General features: G+C 43.3%; 1 protein-coding gene across 1 annotated transcript in view; it reads left to right on the plus strand.

The window, feature by feature from the left end:
• Positions 1–22,176, plus strand: part of stx1b (syntaxin 1B) — a 129,110-nt gene that overhangs the window by 100,069 nt on the left and 6,865 nt on the right. Inside the window, exons 5-6 of the mRNA XM_056288371.1 lie at positions 16,845–16,918; positions 21,588–21,696. Of these exons, the coding sequence (XP_056144346.1) occupies positions 16,845–16,918; positions 21,588–21,696 (183 nt within the window). The remainder of the gene's footprint in view (positions 1–16,844; positions 16,919–21,587; positions 21,697–22,176) is intronic.

Consider the following 22,176-nt stretch of genomic DNA (forward strand, 5'->3'; position numbering starts at 1 on the left):
CACATGGCCACAAACATTTTGCTACAAACACATGATACACAAAGACACACAACACCACCTTCAGATACACATACATAGTCACACTAACATCCAAATATGCACATAAGAACTCATGCACACACACACACACACACACACACATATATTGTCACACAGTCTGATACAAACATTCATGTTCACACAGTCACACTTAGTCACATACAAAATATTCACACACACACACACACACAAACACACACACAGCCGACATGAGCAGTCTGACAATGGCAGCGATGGTGGAGATAAAGCTATAATTGGAATCCCCAGCAGACATGTGTGTTACTCTCCAGTGTGTCTGGCACACAAACACACACTCATACGCACAAACACAGAGCAAAGCTGCAGCCCGGCTCAGACAAACCCCGCTGAACGCTCGCAGCTATGTCCCATGCAGTTGTCATGCTCCTGTCCTGAAGGGACACATGGGACTAGACTGGCTCTACCTAGACTGCCAGGAGCTGCTGCAGCTCCATGCCCAGAAGTCCCCCTTCAGTTCTGGAAAGTCACGTTCACGTGTCAATGACAGTGTTCACAGTAGGTGTTTTTGCCAGTATGTGAGGGTTGTGTTGAGAGGGTACGTGTGTGTTGTCTCTCACAAGTGTGCAGACATGTTGAAATGTCATCATTTTAAGAGGGTATACTTGAAAGCTGTAAATATGAAATTGAGATCCCTTGAATAAAACAACCCTCGGAAATAATCATGTGTTCTGTTAAGGGACATTAAAGTTTCCCTTAACACCTTCAAGGACATCTACCAGATGATAAGAACCCCTCATAAAAACCTTGGGCATTTTAAAAGTGCTAATGACGGACAATCTCAAGGATAGACAGGTAACCTCCCTCTTCATCACTCAACCAAGGGGGGGGGGGGCAACATTTTACCATAGAGATCAATGGAAGGGGTTCCTGTCACTGTATTCATCACTACTGATGGAGCTCATGACTGGCAGGGCTGTCTCTATGTTCAGTGTAGCCGTCCCACCTGCAATGAAACAGAAAGCAGTAAATGGGATTTCTGTGGTGGAGAGGAACCAGCCGGAGGCGTGATTTAGGTGAAGGTGAAGTACTTTGTACTGTGCACCAGGAAACATGTACAACTTAACAAATTCTACCAACCACACACCTTGATACACATGGGCCAACAGTTGAGATCTGTTTGGTTGGATTTCAAACCTCAGGCCTTAACGCTGTGCTTAAAAATAAGCAATCGCTATAGATACAGTGAGTAGTTATGGGAACACCCATGTAACGCCGCATCCTTTTACGCCAAGGGGGGAAACAAAGCATTCGCTGCTATGCTGAGGAGTTGCTGTGTGACTTTCTGCACATGAAATAAACTTGAAAATCCAGAGTTAAGGTTTTATATAATGCCAAATCAAGAGACAGAACTGTGTAGGAGAACACGGCTGTAAGCCATCTGGCTTGCACTTATTAAGCTAAATCAGTAGCATCGTCCACCCAGGCGACAGGTATGGGCGCAAGTCCACGAATACTGGGATGGCGTCCAGCGCTTTACCAGTGCCGCCGTCAGGGAGGACATCCGATGTAAAATTTTGCCAAATGATTATGTGGATTGACAAGACCATACTGGATCGGTCGAGGCCTGTGTTAACAACAACCGCCATTGGTGCTGTGCCCTCACAGGGTACCAGTGGAAAACTGTAAAATCTTCTGTGGTGACCCCTGAGAAACAGGGAAGAAGCCGAAAAAAGAAGAAGTAAGCGTCATCCACCACTTACCCTGCCGTGCAGTCACAAAGAACAACCAGGACTGACAGCAACCCAGGTCCGATGAGGCTTTTCTGTCACCCTCCAGGACTGCTTCACATCCCACCAAGATAAGTGTCTGACCCAGACATTTTGTGATGGAGTACAACCCCCACAAAGCCACTGGTAAAAATGTTGTGTGCCTCCAAGGACCTGTTTTCCTTCAGATTGCACCGTGTGTAAATCCCTGCATGATATAGCATATCATCAAAACATAGGCTAACGGCACTGAGTAGCGTTAGTGCTGCTACTGTCTGTGCATGGAATTCACTAAAACATGCTCGTCTGTTACATCACAGCGTTAACGGATGTAGGGTACTGATATTATGGTACGTTTAATCAATCGTATTATGTTTTGAATGTAGCGTTCTTTCTCAAGTGACAGCAAGGACTCTATATAAGACATGACACCTTGTTAACATTAGCGTGTGAGTTTAAAAACCACGCTTTCCCAGCATTTCCAGGCTGGGGGAAAGGACTGTTTCCCCCCTCGCCGACTCCACCCTCACCACTCCCCCCAGCTATGACTAGACGCCGACTGTATGTATAGACGCGTTTCCTGTTTACAAACATTACTGGGCGGGTGCGCAGCCAGGGGGCAAAACTGCTTTGGTAGCTCCCAAAAGATTATGCATCTCATAATCTTTTGGGAGCTACCAAAGCAGTTCAACAATGAAAATGTTCAACATGTTCCACCCATCCATTTGGCGGTTTGTGCAGTTTATTGCACAACAACTGTGCATCATCTCTGCTGTATCTGAGCTCTACCTTGGTTAAAATCTCTGCGCTGTAGCTGCTTTCTGCCCCCTAGTTGCGCACGCATCTCTGTGATGACATGGCACAAAAACCCTCCTATGGGGACAATAGACAGAAACAGTGAGAAAAGGAGGGAGGGGCAGGCAAGAAGACGAACAGCTGTAGTAGTGCTGCGTGATTAATCTAATTGCAATGCAATCGCGATGTCAGCCTGTTGCAATTATATAACCGCAAAAGGCTGCGAGTTAATTAAATAATAAAATGTGCCGTGTGTGAGCGTCTGTATGTGTGCAGTCTGCATATCTACACCTACAATTAAGAGATGACCAATCAGTCTAGTATGTTTAGGCAGTGAAGCATGTGCAGTCTACGGTCACATGACTATCTGGTGTGCTGTGTGCAGACCAGAAAGAAGGAAAAAATGGATACCGATGACAACGAGCATCCATCCATCCATTATTCGAACCTCTTATCCTGCTCTCAGGGTTGCGGGGATGCTGGAGCCTATCCCAGCAGTCACTGGGCGGTAGACGGGGAGACATTCTGGACAGGCCGCCAGGCCATCACACAAGGCCGACACACACATATTCATATCTAGGGACAATTTAGTACGGCCGATTCACCTGCCCTACATGTCTTTGGACTGTGGGAGGAAACCAGAGCACCCAGAGGAAACTCACGCAGACACGGGGAGAACATGCAAACTCCACACAGAGGACGACTCGGGACGACCCCCAAGGTTGGGCTACCCCGGGGTTCGAACCCAAGACTTTCTTGCTGTGAGGCGACCGTACTAACCACTGCGCCACCGTGCGCAGAAGCAAGTCCGTTTCCACCACATTAATTAATAAAGAAAAAAAAAAAGAAAAAAGTTTGCTTAATTGCGACTTTATTTCTCAGAATTCCAACTGTATGTCTTGCAATTCTGACTTTTATTGTTTGTTTTTTTTTAGCCAATCGGGCAGGGTCATGGAATTGTGAGAAATAAAGTCGCAATTGCAAGAAATAAAGTCCCAATTAAGCAAACTTTTTTTTAAACGTGGCGGAAACGGGCTTCCATAGTTTAACGCTGATGAACTGGTGGCAACAAAAAAAAAAACGCGGCCTGTTTTATGGCGATATTTTGGGTTCAAGCTCAGCGATATTGAGCAGAAAGAGGGCCTGTGTAAAACATGCACAATGAGAGTCGCAACATGTCACAGCAACACGACAAATTTGTATTGTTTGTATAAATGTGTTTATTATATCGCAGTTGCAAATCGCGATATTGTCCACAATAATCGCAATATGACCTTTTCACCCAATCATGCAGCACTAAGCTGAAGGTAGGTAGACAGCCAGTCTGTATTTTGGGAAGGTAAACAGACTGGTAGTCAGTTGGTCAACCAGCCAGGAGGGTAGACAGTCAGTACGGCAGCCCATTATTCAGGAAGTCGACTGAAAGGTGGTAAAACAGACAGGCAGATAGACCAACAGCTAGTCATTCAGCCAGCCACATAGAAAGGCGAGTTAGCCAGTGTGATCGAGTTCACACACTTAACTGTAAGGACCCCGGGGGGAGAGAAGCTCTGTGGTACCCGGTATGGGATTCATTAAACCAAACACGTACATTCAGTCAGTCCTTTTCAGGGTAGCAAGACCTCACCAGTTAACAGACACACAGTTCAATAGTTTCTAAGTGTTAGATTACTCAACTCATGGTCCACGGTGACATAATGCCCAAAGGATTCCTGCTGAAATACAGAGTTAATGACACAGGTTTTCATCCTCATTCAGACGTGCCATTCCTACGTCTCCCTGCCTCTAAAACAATGCTCAAAACCACAGCCCGCACATCTGTCAGACAGATAGACACATGGTGTGTGTGTGTGTGTGTGTGTGTGTGTGTTCGTGTGTCATGTCAAGTCAAGTCAAGTCACTTTTATTTCTATAGTCCAATGTCAGAAATTACAAATTCGTCTCAGGGGGCTTTATAGCAATACAGCATCCTGTCCTTAGACCAGGGTTCCCCTATTAGTTTTCCCCAAGGGCCAAATCATGTCATGCATGCCAAGCCATGGTCCAAAACATCCGGGGCAGTTTCTCCATCACGCCAGCAAAAGTTGTTTTATGTGGAGATGTTGTTGCAGCTATTATTATTATTATCAATATGATTATTTTTAGTATTATTATTATCATTATTATTATTAATAGTAGTAGTAGTGGTGGTGGTGGTAGTAATAATTTAGGCCTAGGATTCTTAAAGCCTATAGGGTCACACAAGAAAAAAATGCACTCTTGAAACAAAATAAGTTCAAAACCAATTATTCAATTATGGACAAATGGACAAAAATAAATGGATGTTCATTCACCAATCAGTGAGAGAAGTGAGAGCGACGGGATGAGGCAATCCTGCTGATGTCGGGCCTGGATTCTGTTGTGGCAAGCCTGAGGCACTGGCCACGATGTGCATTGGAGAGTCTGCTTCTCCCCTGGTTCTTGATCGAGTTCATTGGTGAAAACGATGACTCACATATGTACGTGAAGGGGAACATTGTGAGTAGGGACATTGGACTAGTTCTCATGTTTTTGAGTCGAGCTTGGGGAACCACGTTGATCCAAAACTCACTCACCCCCACGTCCGTGTGTTGTGCTTTGAGCAACTCAGATGTTCCCATCTCCAAGACCTCCATCTTAAGAGTTGCCTCATCTATGGAAGGTACCAGCCTTTTGGCCTCTGCAGTCCACTGGCCATCAGCCAAAATCGAGAATGGCTGTCTTAGGAATAGGAGGATGTCACCTGAGAGTTTACGAGAGCTATCAAATCGTTCCTTGAAGTTTCCTGCCAGGCTCGTCACAAAATCCTTCAACGCTGAATCACATTTCGTTTTCTTGCAATGCTCTCGCAGTGGTGGAAAGTGCAACTTTCTCCCATGAAGGTCTGTCTCCAAAAGGTTCAGCTTTGACTGGAAAGCTTCAACCACCTCGTATATATCTGCAATAGTGTGCTTCTTGCCTTCTAATTGCAGATTAAAGCGATTTAGATGAGACATGATGCCACAAAAAAATAAACAAATAAATAACATATGCCATCACCTTAAAAACCCCTGATATTGGGATGTGTCTGGGTAGCGTAGCAGTCTATTCCATTGCCTACCAATACGGGGAGCCCGGTTCGAATCCCTGCATTACCTCCGGCTTGGCTGGTTGTCCCTACAGACACAATTGGCCGTGTTTGTGGGTGGGAAGCCGGATGTGGGTGTGTGTCCCGGTCAGGGTGCCTGTTCGGAGGGGAGGGGGAACTGGGGGGAATAGCATGATCCTCCCACATGCTACGCCCCCTGGTGAAACTCCTCACTGTCAGGTGAAAAGAAGCGGCTGGTGACTCCACATGTATTGGAGGAGGAATGTGGTAGTCTGCAGCCCTCCACGGATCAGCAGAGGGGGTGGAGCAGTGACCAGGATGTCTCGGAAGAGTGGGGTAATTGACCCTTTGCTAAGCCCCGCCCCCCTTGGTTACTGTTGCTACGCCTGGCAAGCTATTGTCCGTCCGCGAAATTTAAACATGGCGTTTACTGTCATGTCAGTGAGAGATATTCCAGGTGAATTGACATCCAATTTCTGGAAAAGCAAGGAGATATCAGAGAGAAGTAGACAGAAAGGCTTGCAATATGCATTTGAAAGCTACATCCATGATATAATTTGTCAGCATGTGAATGAAGGGGAAATTAAAATCGAGGCTAAAGCCTACAGGTCCCAATATAAGACCCAGGCACCCCACGTCTTAACTATTCACGTTAAGGACAAGAAGATAAATGAACAAAAATGCTCGTGTACAGCAGGGTAAGACAATATACATAGTTGTATTTTAAGCTGACCTTTAGTTATGAGTCCATATAGCCTACTAGCTAGCTTTCAGATCTAGCTAACATTAGGCTATGTTTTAGCTAGCCAGGCTAGCCAGCTGGATCAGGGGAGCTCACATGCACTTTCCCGTTTGTTTAAAGTGCACCAGGATATTGCTCACACATCGTGGGCTTGATCCATACACTGGATCTTATAAAGGCAAGAACAGAAGAGTCAGCTAAGTCCTGCACAAGTTTGCCACAACAATGGCACAAACCAAGAGGTGGTAAAATAAAGGCTGTGTCCGTATCATCGGTGGTGGTCGCAAAGGCTAGACAGGATCGACCAGTTGACTGTCACGTTAGCTAACCTAGCTAGCTAGGCTAGCTCACGTTAGCAAGCTTACCTTGTAGCAAACAAATGTGTTTTTGTTTATCCTCGATGGATTCAGCTGTGAGTGAGGTCTTCCACACTGATATATCCACATTCGACATTTTTCCTCTTGTGTTATACGCTTAGGAAAAGCCCAAAATACGACCCCAACCTCCAAACTTTTAGGATATCTGCTGTCTGATTTGCAGGTACCATGAACGCACCGCTTCGGCATTTCCTCGATAGCTTGCCAGGCCTCCCCTGCTTAGTAACGGTTACTAACGTAGGATTGGACAGTGGCTGTTCTATGGCGGGGCTTAGCGAAGGGTCAATTGCCTGGATACAATTGGGGAGAAAGGGGGGGGGGTAAAAAAAAACTGAAAGGATATTCTTGGGCTTTTTGGCTCCACAGTCTGGATAAAAATGACACAAGCTCATCGTACAGGTCACACCCTCTCCAACACATGGCCTTTGCTCAGCCAGCGAACATCATTATATGCAGCAAAAGATCCTTGTGTTGAGCTAAAATTTCCTCCAGCAATGCTTTGAAAAGGCGATGGTGCAAACTAGAACTCTTGTGAACGAAATTTACCAGTCTCGTCACAGTATCCATCGCCTCTTTCATTCCCCCACAGTTTAGAGCACAACACTGATTGTGAATACTGCAATGAAATGCTAAGAGCGCTGGGTTAACAGTGGCAAGCCTGCTTACCAAGCCCTTTGTGTTGTCCCACCATTGATGGAGCCCCATTGGTGACAATGGACACAATTTTGCTCACATCCAAGCCATTCTTCTCAAAGAACTGTGCTAATTCATTAAAGATGGTTTCTGCGCCCAGGCAGAGGAAGCAAACAAAGCAGCTCTGCCTGAAAGGTCTTCCCATCAAGAAATCTTGCGAACATAGATGATATTCCACACCGGTTCGGTAAAAGGACGAGTCTATGGCTAGTGATATGGCTTCTGCTCTTTTCAAATCGGTGAGTAGTTTGGAAAAACACTCCTCAACTAAAAGTTCTATTCTTCTTGTTGATGTGTTAGCCGACAATGGCACCTGCTTTAATAGCTTCACAACATTTTTGTTTTTCTCATCATGACTTAAAAAATTCACCAACGATATCTGTTGCACATGTTTTAATCAACTCTGCATCAGTGAACGGCTTCTTAGCTTTAACAAGGTTCCATGAAACATGCAATGATGCAGCTGTTCATCTCTTGTGCCGATGTTGATTTACAGATAGTAGAAACGGAGGGCTTGTATGATGTTATCATATTCACTGTTTTGTTTGCAGTGATGATCTGATTTTGTAGGGTAGTTGGCATTAAAACTGGCAGCACGCATAGTGTTGAAGGGCGGCTTTAGATCATCTGTTTTGCAGACAGCTATGGTTTACATGCATATCAAGCATGTCGGTTTGGCATTGATATAGTGCAGTAAAATAAAACAGAACTGATCAGTCCAGTTAGATTTGAACTGACGGTTTTCCTCGTTGACTTCCCGCTTTTTCATGCAGGCCTTGTTGTTGGTTTAGGACAGTTATTGATTATACAGTGCATCCAGAAAGTATTCACACCCCTTCACTTTCCCCACATTTTGTTATGTTACAGCCTTATTCCACAGTGGATTAAATTCCTTTTTTTTCATCAATCTACACACAATACCCCATAATGACAAAGTGAAAAAGGTTTGCAGAAATTTTTGCAAATTTATTAAAAATAAGAAACTGAAATATTGCATGTACATAAGTATTCACACCCTTTGCTATGACACTCAAAATTGAGCTCAGGTTCATCCTGTTTCCACTGATCATCCTTGAGATGTTTCTACATCTTGATTGGAGTCCACCTGTAGTAAATTCAATGGATTGGACATGATTTGGAAAGGCACACACCTGTCTATATAAGGTCCCACTGCTTGACAGTGCATGTCAGAGCAGAAACCAAGCCATGAAGTCAAAGGAATTGTCTGTGGACCTCCGAGACAGGATTGTATCGAGGCACAGATCTGGGGAAGGGTACAAAAAAAATTCTACAGCTTTGAAGGTCCCGAAGAGCACAGTGGTCTCCATCATTCGTAAATGGAAGAAGTTTGGATCCACCAGGACTCTTCCTAGAGCTGGCCCCCCAGCCAAACTGAGCAATCGGGGGAGAAGGGCCTTGGTCAGGGAGGTGACCAAGAACCCGATGGTCACTCTGACAGAGCTCCAGCATTCCTCTTTGGAGATGGGAGAACCTTCCAGAAGGACAACCATCTCTGCAGCACTCCACCAATCAGGCCTTTATGGTAGAGTGGCCAGACGGAAGCCTCTGCTCAGTAAAAGGCACATGACAGCCCGCTTGGAGTTTGCCAGAAAGTACCTAAAGGACTCTCTGACCATGAGAAACAATATTCTCTGGTCTGATGAAACCAAGATTGAACTCTTTGGCCTGAATGCCAAACGCCACGTCTGGAGGAAACCAGGCACCTCTCATCACCTTGCTAATACCATCCCTACAGTGAAGCATGGTGGTGGCAGCATCGTGCTTTGGGGATGTTTTTCAGCGGCAGGAACTGGGAGACTAGTCAGGATCGAGGGAAAGATGAATGGAGCAAAGTACAGAGAGATCCTTGATGAAAACCTGCTCCAGAGCACTCAGGACCTCAGACTGGGGCGAAGGTTTACCTTTCAACACGACAACGACCCTAAGCACACAGCCAAGACAACGAAGGAGTGGCTTCGGGACAAGTCTGTGAATGTCCTTGAGTGGCCCAGCCAGAGCCCAGACTTGAACCCCATTGAACATCTCTGGAAAGACCTGAAAATGGCTGTGCAGCAACGCTCCCCATCTAACCTTACAGAGCTCGAGAGGATCTGCAGAGAAGAATGGGAGAAATACCCCAAATATAGGTGTGCCAAGCTTGTAGCTTCGTACCCAAGAAGATTTGAGGCTGTAATCGCTGCCAAGGGTGCCTCAACCAAGTACTGAGTAAAGGGTGTGAATACTTATGTACATGCAATATTTCAGTTTTTTATTTTTAACGAATTTGCAAAATTTTCTACAAAACCTTTTTCACTTTGTCATTATGGGGTATTGTATGTAGATTGATGAGGGAAACATGGAATTTAATCCATTTTGGAATAAGGCTGTAACATAACAAAATGTGGGGAAAGTGAAGGGGTGTGAATACTTTCCGGATGCACTGTATGTGACTTAGCCAGTGAGTGGGCTCTGTCTAGTCAAGGACCGTAGAGAGTGCAGAGTACGTCTTATGTCTGTGGGAGTTCTACAGCATAGGTTAAATGTACGGTGTGGGGTGAAGTCAAAATAAAGTAGAGCAGGATGCACTATATTTCACATGTTGCACACTTTATTTCACATGTTATGATAGGTACGTTAGTGCCAATGGGTCAGCGCAGGTCAGACATTTGGCTCTCATAGGCCGCTTAATGGGGTTCAGGACCATAGACCCTCACATCAAATAAGGAACAACAACTCCCTAAAAACTCATGTAACAGAGAAAAAATAGGAAGAAGCCTCAGGAAGAGCAGCAGAGGAGGGATCTCTCCCCCAATATGGACAGACATGCTACGGATGTTGTGTTTTCAGAATAAAACACAATTTACAGAATACAACACTGAAAGAGGACAACAGAAATATAATGGAATCAAAATATATATGAAAAATATGATGAGGGGGATGCCATGATGGGAGGAAACCCATGCACACATGGGGAGAACATGCAAACTCCACACAGAAAGGACCTGGGACAGCCTGGGGTTCGAACCCAGAACCTTGTTGTTGTGAGGCAATAGTACTAACCACTGGGCCATCATGTCGCCCTGTAAACCAACATGTAGACCTGACAGGAGGATAGGCTACACATGCACACAGGGGAGACCTACATCACACCATTCACATACACAGGAGAAGAGACAAGAAAAGACATTAGTCACACATCAGAGTGAGAAAAGGATATAACATTGAAACAGGATAACAAAATTATATGCATTTATAAGATATATAAAGAATGTGATGAGGAGGATGCCAAGCTGCGTCCAGGTGGCGACCAATATCCCCATGGAGACCTGGGAGGAGGACAGTCTACACTTGCACACGGAGGAGACTCACATCACTCTATCCCCATACATGGGAGAAGAGACAGGAGAAGCCATCATTCAGAGAGAGAGAAAAGACATGTGAGAGAAAAAAGAAAAGTTGTAATAGTCAATAATCTACACTCTATAATCTCATTGGCAGTGCTTGGAAAATTCATTGAGAAAGAAAGCGACCGGCATGCAGTACAGTTTGTGAAGTACTCAATTTAAAGGCAACTCATTGCAGGTTAAGACAAAAGATGAGCTGAAGCTTGGATATAAAGGACTCAACAGACTCTGATTGTCTGACGGCAGCAGGCGGGTTATTCCACAAGAATGGGGCCCGATAGGAAAAGGCCCTGCCACCAGCTGACTTCTTTTTCACTTAGAGTACACACAGGAGCCCTGGATTTTGAGAGCGGAGAGCTCGAGATGGAAAGTATGGTTTAGGGAGAGCTGACAGGTATCATGGGGCAAGCCCATTTAGGCTTTTATAAGTCAGCAGAAGCGCCTTGAAGTCTGATCTAACATGGATCAGAGGCCAGTGAAGGGAGGCAAGAATTGATGTAATATGGTCAGGTTTTCAAGTTTTGGTTAGGATTATAACTGCAGCATTTTGAACCATCTGAAGACTTTTAGTACTAGAATGTGGCAGACCTGAAAACAGAACATTACAGTAATCAAGTCTGGATGAAACAAATGCATGTATTAGAGTCTTTGCATCAGACGTGGAGAGAAAAGACTGAGTTTTAGCTATGTTATATAAGTGTTAAAAGGCAGTCTTGGTGATTTCTTTAATGTCCTTATCAAAGGAAAGGTTGGGATCAAATGTAACGCAAGGATTTTTGGCTGCCACACTTTTGTGAATTCACAGAGTTGTCGAGCGTTACTGTTACTTGATCAAATTGGTGTCCATGTCTAGCAGGGCCAATGGCCAGCATCTCAGTTTTATCCAAATTTAAAAGCAGGACATTTAGTGACATCCAATTTTTCACAGCAGTCAAGCAGGCCTCTAAGTTAGTCATTTGAGTATGATCATCAGCCCTTATAGGCACATACAGCTGAGTATTAGCCCCATAGCAATGGCAATTTCTTCGATGACTGCATATAATTTGGCCAAGAGGTGAAAAATAAAAAGAGAAAAGTAGAGGGCCAAGAACTGAGCCCTGAGATACGCCATATTTAACATCAGAGAATTTTAATGTAATATTATAATAGCAGACACACTGTTCTTCAAGATAAGTAGGGCTTGAGCCAAGAGAGAGCTAGGCCAGAGACAGCAAAATTACAATTTATTCTGTCTAATAGTATGTAGTGATCAATGGTGTCAAAGGCTGCACTGGGGTCCAGTAGTAGAAGCACAGAGGTGGAATCTGAGTCCATAGCTAGTAAAAGATCATTCACCACTCTTGTCAGGACAGTTTCAGTAGAGTGACAGGCCCTGAAACCCGACAGAAAATGTCTTCTATATGGGTCGAAAGTTGTTGATACACAACTCTCTCTCGTACTTTAGAAAAGAAAGGAAGACTAAAGACTGATCAATAGTTATTAAGAGACCCTGGATCGAGTTGTGTTTTTTTTTAAGTAGAGGTTTAACCACAGCTGTCTTAAAACTGCTGGGAACAGTGCCAGTAAGTAGTAAGTGATAAATTAACAATGTCTAGCAGTGTAGGTCCCATGAAAGACCAGAGGTATTTAAAAAGTTTTGCTGGTAAAGGATCAAGTATCTTTGTTAAGAAGGCAAGCAATTGGTTTAGAAGCTGACACGAGCTTAGTCAAAGTATCAAGAGAGACCGTCTCAAAAGCTGGAATAACAGGGACTATCAGTGACTCATTGTATATATATGAATATGGTAAGACAGGATCTGCAGGAGTAGGAGTTGAACTAATTTTGTTTGTGTGTGTGTGTGTGTGAGAGAGAGAGAGAGAGAGAGAGAGAGAGAGAGAGAGAGAGAGAGAGAGAGAGAGAGAGAGAGAGAGAGAGAGAGAGAGAGAGAGAGAGAGAGAAGAGAAAGAGATTACCAGTTAGATAGGCAGGCAAATAAACAGGTAGAAAGGTTGGTAGACAGGAAGAAAACACAAGTAAGCAGAAAGAAAATCAATGAGTCAAGGACGAATAGTTAAGCTAGCTAACTTAGATCAATGTCCCTCTCAAGCAGCCCTGATGATCTATTGATATTTACTAAGAGTCCACTGAAGCCTTATTTAAGACACACTGTTGCACTGGGACACACACACACACCCACACACACACAGAGCGAGCGAGAGGGAGGGAGAGAGTCTGCTCACTACCTTTAACTCTATCCCGCTCTCTCTGTCTTTGAACCTCTTTTTTCTCACATGCAGCATTATGGTTCCCTAGTGTCTCTCGTCCTCTATTTCCCTCCTCTCTCTATCTGTCTGTCTCTCTCTCTCTATCTCTCACACACACACACACACACACACACACATGCGCGCACACACAGTATGTCTCCATCAGAGCTTTGTGATATTGCTGACCCACCCAGAGCAACAGTGCTTAGGACCAAAAGGGAACGTGTTGCTCACTGGAGACACACACACACACACACACACACACACACACACACAGTAAATGCTTTTATATGTATTTAAGTGTTGTCATCCAACACGGTACTTACTGTAGATAAACATGCATCATATGCAAACTTTGAACAGAGTTAGGTGGGGCAGACCCCAACACACAATGCTGCAAATTTTGTCTAGAGTCCATCATAATGAATTAATCACATCGCGTTTAATTCCAAAAAACAAAACTAAGATTTCTGGCAGATGTTACACAGATTAGATATTATTTGGCGGGGTTGTGTGTTTTTCTGTCTTGACATCATCTCCCAGCTGTTACAAACAAGGTCAGTCAATCATATTTCATCTGATCAGGTCGGCTTAGTCTGTATCACTTCAGATTAAAACGTCACCTCTCATTGGTGGACCCAAATAGAAAATGGATTACTAGTGTTGCAATACTTCAGATAGCATTTCCAAAAAGGACATATCGACTACAAGCCGAAGCAGTAAGGCCGGGCGGAGGTGGGAAGACGGATGAATTTTAGTTGTCAGGAGTTATTCTCAGGCTCTGGGGGAGGGGGAGAGAGAGAGAGAGAGAGAGAGAGAGAGAGAGAGAGAGAGAGAGAGAGGGAGAGGGAGAGAGAGAGAGAGAGAGAGAGAGAGAGAGAGAGAGAGAGAGAGAGAGAGAGAGAGAGAGAGAGAGAGAGAGAGAACAGGGATGAGGGAGGGGAAGAAGTGAGATCCATTCTCCCTGGCCACAGCAGGATGGGTTGGACTGGAGTTACAGCTTTAATGTCAAAACCTCCCTCAGAGGACATGCAGGAGAGACAGAGAGAGAGAGAGAATTTTGAATTGTAAAACAAGTCTATTTAACAGAAAAACAGACTTGAAATCTTTCTAAACATATAAACAATATTTGTCAAATTACAAACACTCAACATGCGTCTTTTAACAATCCCCAAAAAACAATCATTCAACAACTCAAAACATAAAAAACAGGGAAGACCCCTTTTATCTGAGCTCTGCAGCAAAAACCAGCTCATCCTTTATGGTCGAACACAGTACCCCTTTATAACACCACACAGTTGTGAATGTGTCCAGATCTTTCATTGCTTTGTAATAATTGAAATCTCCTCTTATCCTGGCCTTGGTCATCCTGCTAAAGATAGAGAGAGAGAGAGAGAGAGAGAGAGAGAGAGAGAGAGAGAGAGAGAGTTACTGAGTAGGACTCATTCGGTCTCTTGCTCTATTTCGGTGTGCTTCTCCCTTTTCCACCCTATGTCTTTCAATCATTTTCCTTCCCATTTTTCACTTTCAATCTCTCTCTTGCTTTGAAACCCTCAACCTCTTTTACTTTCAACCTTTCCCTTTCTCTCATTCTCTCTCCGGTGCTTTCTGCTCAATTACATCACAATGCCTTTGAAAATGGTGGAAAGGAGAAGCTCTGGTGTGGAAACTAATAATGGTGGAGTGAGAGAGAGAGAGAGAGAGAGAGAGAGAGAGAGAGAGAGAGAGAGAGAGAGAGAGAGAATGATAGAGTGAGAATGATAGACGGAATGATAGAGAGAATGAGAGAGAGAGGAAAAAAGGACCTATCTGCAGTCTCCACCTCAGCCAGTGAAGAAGACCTCTGCATAATGGGCTGGGCTATTAAAACTTCAGTCACACTGCAAAAAAAAAAGAAAAGAAAAAGAAAGTAAAATGAAAACACATTACCAAGAGCCTTAATCAGACACTGAATCATAAAAATCTCTTTTTTCTTCAGTTCAGTGACAAATCCACCGAACAGGTGAGACCATTTCATTTCAGACCACCTTGCAGTTGGTTTAGGGACATCGCTGGACTGACTGTCAGTAGTGTAGCGATCAGACTGGTTAACATATGATATTCTCACATGCCATTATCTGTTCTTTGTCATCCTGTGCATTTTTAAACAAAACAAGACTTGAAGCTCTACTAAATGCAACTTGCATCTTGTCAACATATTGCTGTCGGTGTTCAGTGGGTCAGGTTGTCACTGGACTTGTGCTCTCCTTTGGTGTGAGATGTTCATAGATTGAACTGCCAATGTTGTTGCTGAATCCATATTCTCACCTTGGACACTCAAAGTCAAGCATTTGATTTTATTGTTAGTCCTTAGTCTTAACTCGTGTTATCTGAGATGTCATTATGACAAGATTCAGGCCCTCTACGTATGTAGGAGTGAGCACTATATAGGACAGCTGTATGGACACAGCACAAGTAACTCATATTAAAAGCATTAAGTCTTTGTATACAAAACAGATTATTTGGAGCCCTGCACTCAATGGACATAGGCCTCTTTTCAGGGGCAGTCCTACATCTCTATCACTATTACTCTCTACACAAGTGCTCTAGGCAACAGTACAGAGATGTGACAACACTTCAGCACACAAACACGTCACGGACATCCGGAGCTTGGCTCCTGGTAGGGTCACCCAAGGTGGATAGGTCAAGGGGGAGGTTCCAGACGAAGTGCGATCCAACAAAGACCTCAACGGTGGAACAGGCGGAAGATGTCTCCAGGTCACAATGGCAGTGAAGGTGGATGAAGGCCGCAACAGAGGGTGGTCCCCAGTCATCTTGGTTCTCCATGCCATTGGACTCTGGCTACTCCCTGCTAAGGACCGTGTGGTGGCTGCAGGTGCATCAGCCTCTCCACGTAAAAAGCTGTCACGAGCAGGCGTCTTCCCACAAGGACCTGCGTTGGACTGTTTTGTTTGAATAAGAGAACTAAAAACTGATAGTAGACTAAGTAAGCCTTTGCTTGCACAAACGTTCTTGCAGTGAATCTTGGCTCTTCTGATTCATTCTCTGGCAAGTTGCCACCTGATGCATCCTCAGTATTTGAGGGGTAATCATGTAATTTTTTTATGGGATTTTATTATGCACTGCAGTTGAGGCAAAACTATTTTTTTAAATACATTTGATTTTATAACCAGAGACTCAGAGACCACGCATCAGACTTAGCCATCAAGGCTAGTTAGGCTTTTATTTGTCGTAGTCTTGGACAAAGTAGTCTAAAAGGCATTTGTTGTAGGGTTTAAGGCCACCAGAGAAGTGTAGTATTTGCATAAGATTGCCTTCAAATACAAGTTTATGTGCTGACATCTGTACACACCCAAAAGCTTTGGCGTGCATATCTGTACAGGTGTTTTTGTGTATATGTGTATCAGATGTGCACAGGAAGCCTGGAGCAGCTGCCTGCGAATCAGGTGAAGGTTGAGTTGTTTTTGCTCAAGGGCACTTGGGAAGTGAGACCTGCTAAAGATGTGTTAAAAAAAACACAAAAAAAACAGAAAACACCACTTAGAGGCTGAAGATACATTATTGTAGTCTGGTGGAATCAGTTTGGTTGTCATGGTAGCCATTTTGGACTTTCAATGCGTGTAGTTTTCACAGAACTGCTGTCTTAATTTATCATATTTAATGCTGACAGACTGTGTGTGTGCGTGTGTGTCCCCACAGCCATCGAGCAGAGCATTGAGCAGGAGGAGGGCTTGAACAGATCATCAGCGGATTTGAGGATCCGTAAGACACAGGTAAGCCCCGCCTCTTTCAACCTGATTGACACGCCCATCATGCCTATTGGACATGCCCCTTCCATCTGCTGCAACAATCTTATGTGGTGTACTACACACCCACTTCTGTGCCGAGAACAGGGATACAACAACCGCTATATAAATGATCCCCTAACACATGCTAGTAAAGGACAAAACATATATATTAAAATAAAAATACGTGTTATTGCACTTTAAAAATTAATGGGGTTTTTTTTCTTCTCAAACACAGGCCAGGATTATTTGCAGGTTTAACTAGTGTTACTGTTACTTTTCAAAAACCCAGTTGACAGGCTCCATTGCCACCCTCATAACACCCACACATGACATATTAGAAAATAGATCTTGTGTGCATAGCTGGCTGGCTCAGACTGTGGTATATCAGATTGCGCTTCTGAGTTTCACAGGTTGTAGCGAATATGACTGTTTCTGAAATATCCCCCGCTCTCCGCCTTCATCCTTCCCCCTCCACACTGTGCAGTGTGTGTGTTTGTGTGTGTGCGCATGTTGATCGTTCTGGGCTGAGATGTTTTGTGTCATCTGCACTAATTAGTAATTCAGTCTCATCAATCTACAATTATTGCTGTCCAATTTGCTACACAATGTTCTGGTCATTTCCCTCCCATGTTTCTGAACTGTGAAAACCAACCTAAAACTAAGATTAAAATAGGCTTTGGTGTATTATTATCAATATCAGAGCAATAAACGTTAAAAACACATTTCATGGCCGCTCTGATGGCCGAGCGGACTAAACCGCCGTTCTTGCAGTCCGCTCGTCATGTGGCTGGGAGGTTCGTATCCCAGACTCACCATAAGCGGTCACGGCCAGAGCATCCACGGGGTAAGGCATTCATTAGGCCAGTGTTTCTCAACCGGGGTCCGCGGACCCCTAGTGGTCCGTGGTGTAATTGCAAGGGGTCCGTGAAAATAAAATATCTTTAAAAAAAAAGATCCTATGACATTTATAGAAATAGGAATATTTTACTCAAATGTGAGTGAGACCTTTATCTACCTAAACTATAAAGGGTAACAGGACTTTTTTCTCTAATTACATCTGTTTCACAAGTGTAATTTATTGTATTTTAATAAGAGATCTCGCTCCCGTTTGCATTGTTAAAAGTTACTGCATAAAAATTCTGTTGTTACATATATCTGAAAGTTACTGCATAAGAATTCTGTTTTGTTAACTATATCTAAGTTACAACTGAAAGCTCTTATTTTTGCCCCAAAGAGTGAATAAATGCTATAATGCAATTTAAAATGCAGTTTCTACTGTTTCTATCAAATTGCAACCCCCCTCCCCCAAGATCAGGTGGAGGGGTCCTCAGGGTAGATCAAGAATACGCAAGGGGTCCAGGACCCCAAAAAGGTTGAGAACCACTGCATTAGGCCACCCTTACCCGAGAGATAGTGGGTGTAGATCGGTGTGGTGTTCGGGTACTCGTCATTCTCCAGCGACCCCTCTGGCCCATCCGGACGTCTGCAGCCAAGCAACCGAAAGCGTTTCCCTTGCGGCCTGAAGGTAATGCAATCCATGTGAGGCTTCAGCGTGTAAAATAGCGAGAGCAGCCGACACGAATTTGAAGGGTTGATGCTAGATCCAACGGGGTGTAGGCATGGAAGTAGATGTGATTTGTTGTTGTGTCGGCCAATAGACAGCACGGGACCTCGAAGCGCACTGACTGCCAGACCGACAGACAGAGCAATAGTTGGGGCGAATTAAGTTAATGTTAGTTAGCTAGCGATAGCAATAGCAGTAGGGTTAGGGTTACGATTACGGTTAGGGTTACAGTACAATCTGGCAATGTTAAGATCAGTTGTAAGCTAGCTAGCTAAATGTTTCAGTGCGCATCGTTTGTTTCAAGTCAGTGCGCTTCGAGGTTCCGCGCTGTCTATTGGCCGACGTAACAGCCAATCACGACTGCAACAGCCAATCTACTTCCGTGCCTACACCCCGTTGGAGCTAGCATCAACCAGTTTGAAGAAAGTTGGTGTTACGACTATCTCCTTCCTGTGGAAACGTGAGCCAGGAGAGTTATTCGACAAGAGTTCCGGCCATATGCCATTGGGTTAATCAGGTGGGATAATGGGGAAAAACTAGAAATAAATTAAAAAATAATACATTTCATTTAAAGCACATTTCATCAAGAACAAATCTCAAAGGCCTCTATTTCTCTTCCTTCTGCATGGAGGAACAAATAAAGAGGATGCCCGTGTGACAGAAAATGGGACCCTGTGATATAGTTTTCAAGCTCATCAATCTGCTTCATTTTGAGCATGTAAAACACCCCGCTGACACTGATGTGCAGTTGCACCTGTTCGGTCTATACTGTAATGACTCTCTCCTCCTTTTTCCATCTGAGTGAGTGTGGGGCATGTGTGACCTGCATAAATGAGTAAATTCATACACCCACGAATATCGTCTCTCTTGCACGCACTTACTCATATCCTCGCGTGCATAGGGACTCAGATATATATATTCAATGGAGTGCCAAAGCTCAATTATAGTTATATTTATTAGTAATTATTGGGTTTGTGTTTCATTTTATTAACATTAATTTCTCCTCACCAGCATTTTTATATATATATATATATATATATATATATATATATATATATATATATATATATATATATAAAGTCATAATTTATTGTTAAGACCATGCTCACAACGATGGTTTGGCAGCACTGATCTGCAGGCATACATCCATACTTGATTTGACCCAGAAGCATCCTGCTCTGTCATTGGCCCCTGGCCCAGTGTTCAGTGTTCTCCCTGCTGTCTCCTGCTGGTGGAAAGTAGAACTGACCTGCTACATACTTTGCAGCATCAGCACTCGCAGTATCTATCCTAGCACTGTCTGCCAAGATGACTGGGACCTGGCAGCGAGGCCCTCAGCTTATAAAACAGGCTCACACTCATAAAAACACATGCATAAACACACACACACACGAACAACCATTTTTGAAAGGTACAGTTAAAATGAATATGCCTAAATCCTAAATCCAGGGCATATTCATCAAAGAAACGCATGTTACATCTTACACAAACACACACAGCACACAAATGGACACACAACAGTGCATTATGCTAATAAGAGGGTTTTATGTGTGTAAATGTGACATGCAGTAAAACACGGCTTTTTTATTGAAATGAAATGCCATGCTCTCCTTTATTTGGGTTGAGGAAATCCATCCAGCAACAGTACGTGCAATGTCGACCTACTAACCCACTTCCCATGTGTGTTTAAGTGTTGGCGTGCGTGTGTGTGTGTGTGTGTGTGTGTGTGTGTGTGAGAGAGAGAGAGAGGGGGAGAGAGAGAAAGAGAGAGCAAGCATGGGGGCGGGGACAGAAAGTAGTCCAGTCTACCAACCCAATGATGAGATTTGACACAGATAATGTGTGTATGTGTGTGTGTGTACATGTGAGCGTGTGTGTGTACATATATACACACACACACACACACACACATACACACATATATATACCATATATATATATAAAATCCAGTTAGTCAAGTAAATTCTTTGAGACAGCACAAGCCTGTTTCATGCCATAAACGATCATCAGCTGTCAATAAAACTACTCGAGGAAAGGACACACACACACACACACATATATATATATATATACACACACACATACATACACACACGTATGTATATATATATATATATACGTGTGTGTGTGTGTATAATATATATACACACATATAACTTTGTTATGATATATATATATAAAACTTTGTTAAAAGAAACACTCAATAAGCTGTTATATTGACAGCTGATGATTGTTTATGGCATGAAACAGGCCTGTACTGTCTCATAAAGAATTTACTTGACTCACTTGATTTTTATATATATATTTATATTTTTTATATATATTTCCCTATTTCCCAGGGGTTGCCACAGCAGATTTCATAGTTTCCATCGGTACTTTTTTTTTGTCTTTATGAAATATTATATGACATAATATAATTATTACTCTATTTATAAAATATAATATAATTATTATCATTATATTATATTATATATATATATAATATATAATATTTTTATCACTATATAATTTCATCATATAATATTACATTTTTCATTCGACCCCAATTGGGATAAGCGGCTTGGATAATGGATGGATGGATTTTTTTATACTTTTTTTATTTATAGATTATATATATATATGTATATAAACTATTTTTTTAAAAAGCAGTTACAATTAATTACGGTGTGACAAATGCTATTTAGTAGGTGCAAAATGTAGGTGCCAACAGTTTTGATATTTGCATTTTTATCTTTTAAAACATTTGTAGCAGTTTTGTGAAGAAGATATTCAAGTTCCACATCTCTCTGTAAGCCAAGAGAAGGCAGAGCCCAAGTAAAGGCTTCAAGATGAACGTCGGACATTAGACACTGGATTCAGAAACACTGGACTTGGCTAGTACAGGCTGCTCACAAAGTGACTTTTACCCCTCTATCTGTCTACGACCTTTTTCACCTTCCCTCTCTTTCATTAATTTCCATATAACTGTCCATCTCTGTGTCACCTCCCTCCCTCTCTCTCTCTCTCTCTCTCTCTCTCTCTCTCTCTCTCTCTCTCTCCCTCTCTCCCCGTCTGTTTGGCGGTCTCTCCATGTCTGTCTGTTCCCTGCAGCACTCGACACTGTCACGCAAGTTCGTTGAGGTGATGACTGAGTACAACACCACGCAGTCCAAGTACCGCGACCGCTGCAAGGACCGCATCCAGAGACAACTGGAGATCAGTGAGTGAACAAAACCACGGCACACAGTCCTCCTAATGAACCCATAAACACCTGCTCCACCCACTGAGCTACACAGGGAATGGAACCCCCAACCCTGGAAATGTCAGCACCATGCTTAAACTATTGAGCCACATTGGCCCTCCTGCAGTAGAATTTCATACATGATTACATGATATTCATTGGTGGTTATGACATTTACTAAAGCCTTGAGTGCGGCTGTTGACCACAGGTAATTAAAGGGAAAATTCCCCCAATGGTTTTGCAGAGGCGCAATCAGTACTGATGAGTCAAAATAAATAAATAAATAAATCAGTGTTATCTTGCTCACAGTATTTCCCACAGTGCCTACATGTACCAGAATGCACTGCTGCATGCTAACTTCTGTATCGTCCATGAAATCCTTGTGGGATATCATTTCCGCTATCATAAACATTACTTAGTCAAGAGAATAAGGATGATTTCTTTTTTGTAACCCTGCTA

This window comes from Lampris incognitus, chromosome 10, assembly GCF_029633865.1.
Source record: "Lampris incognitus isolate fLamInc1 chromosome 10, fLamInc1.hap2, whole genome shotgun sequence".
Taxonomy (NCBI): Eukaryota; Metazoa; Chordata; class Actinopteri; order Lampriformes; family Lampridae; genus Lampris; species Lampris incognitus.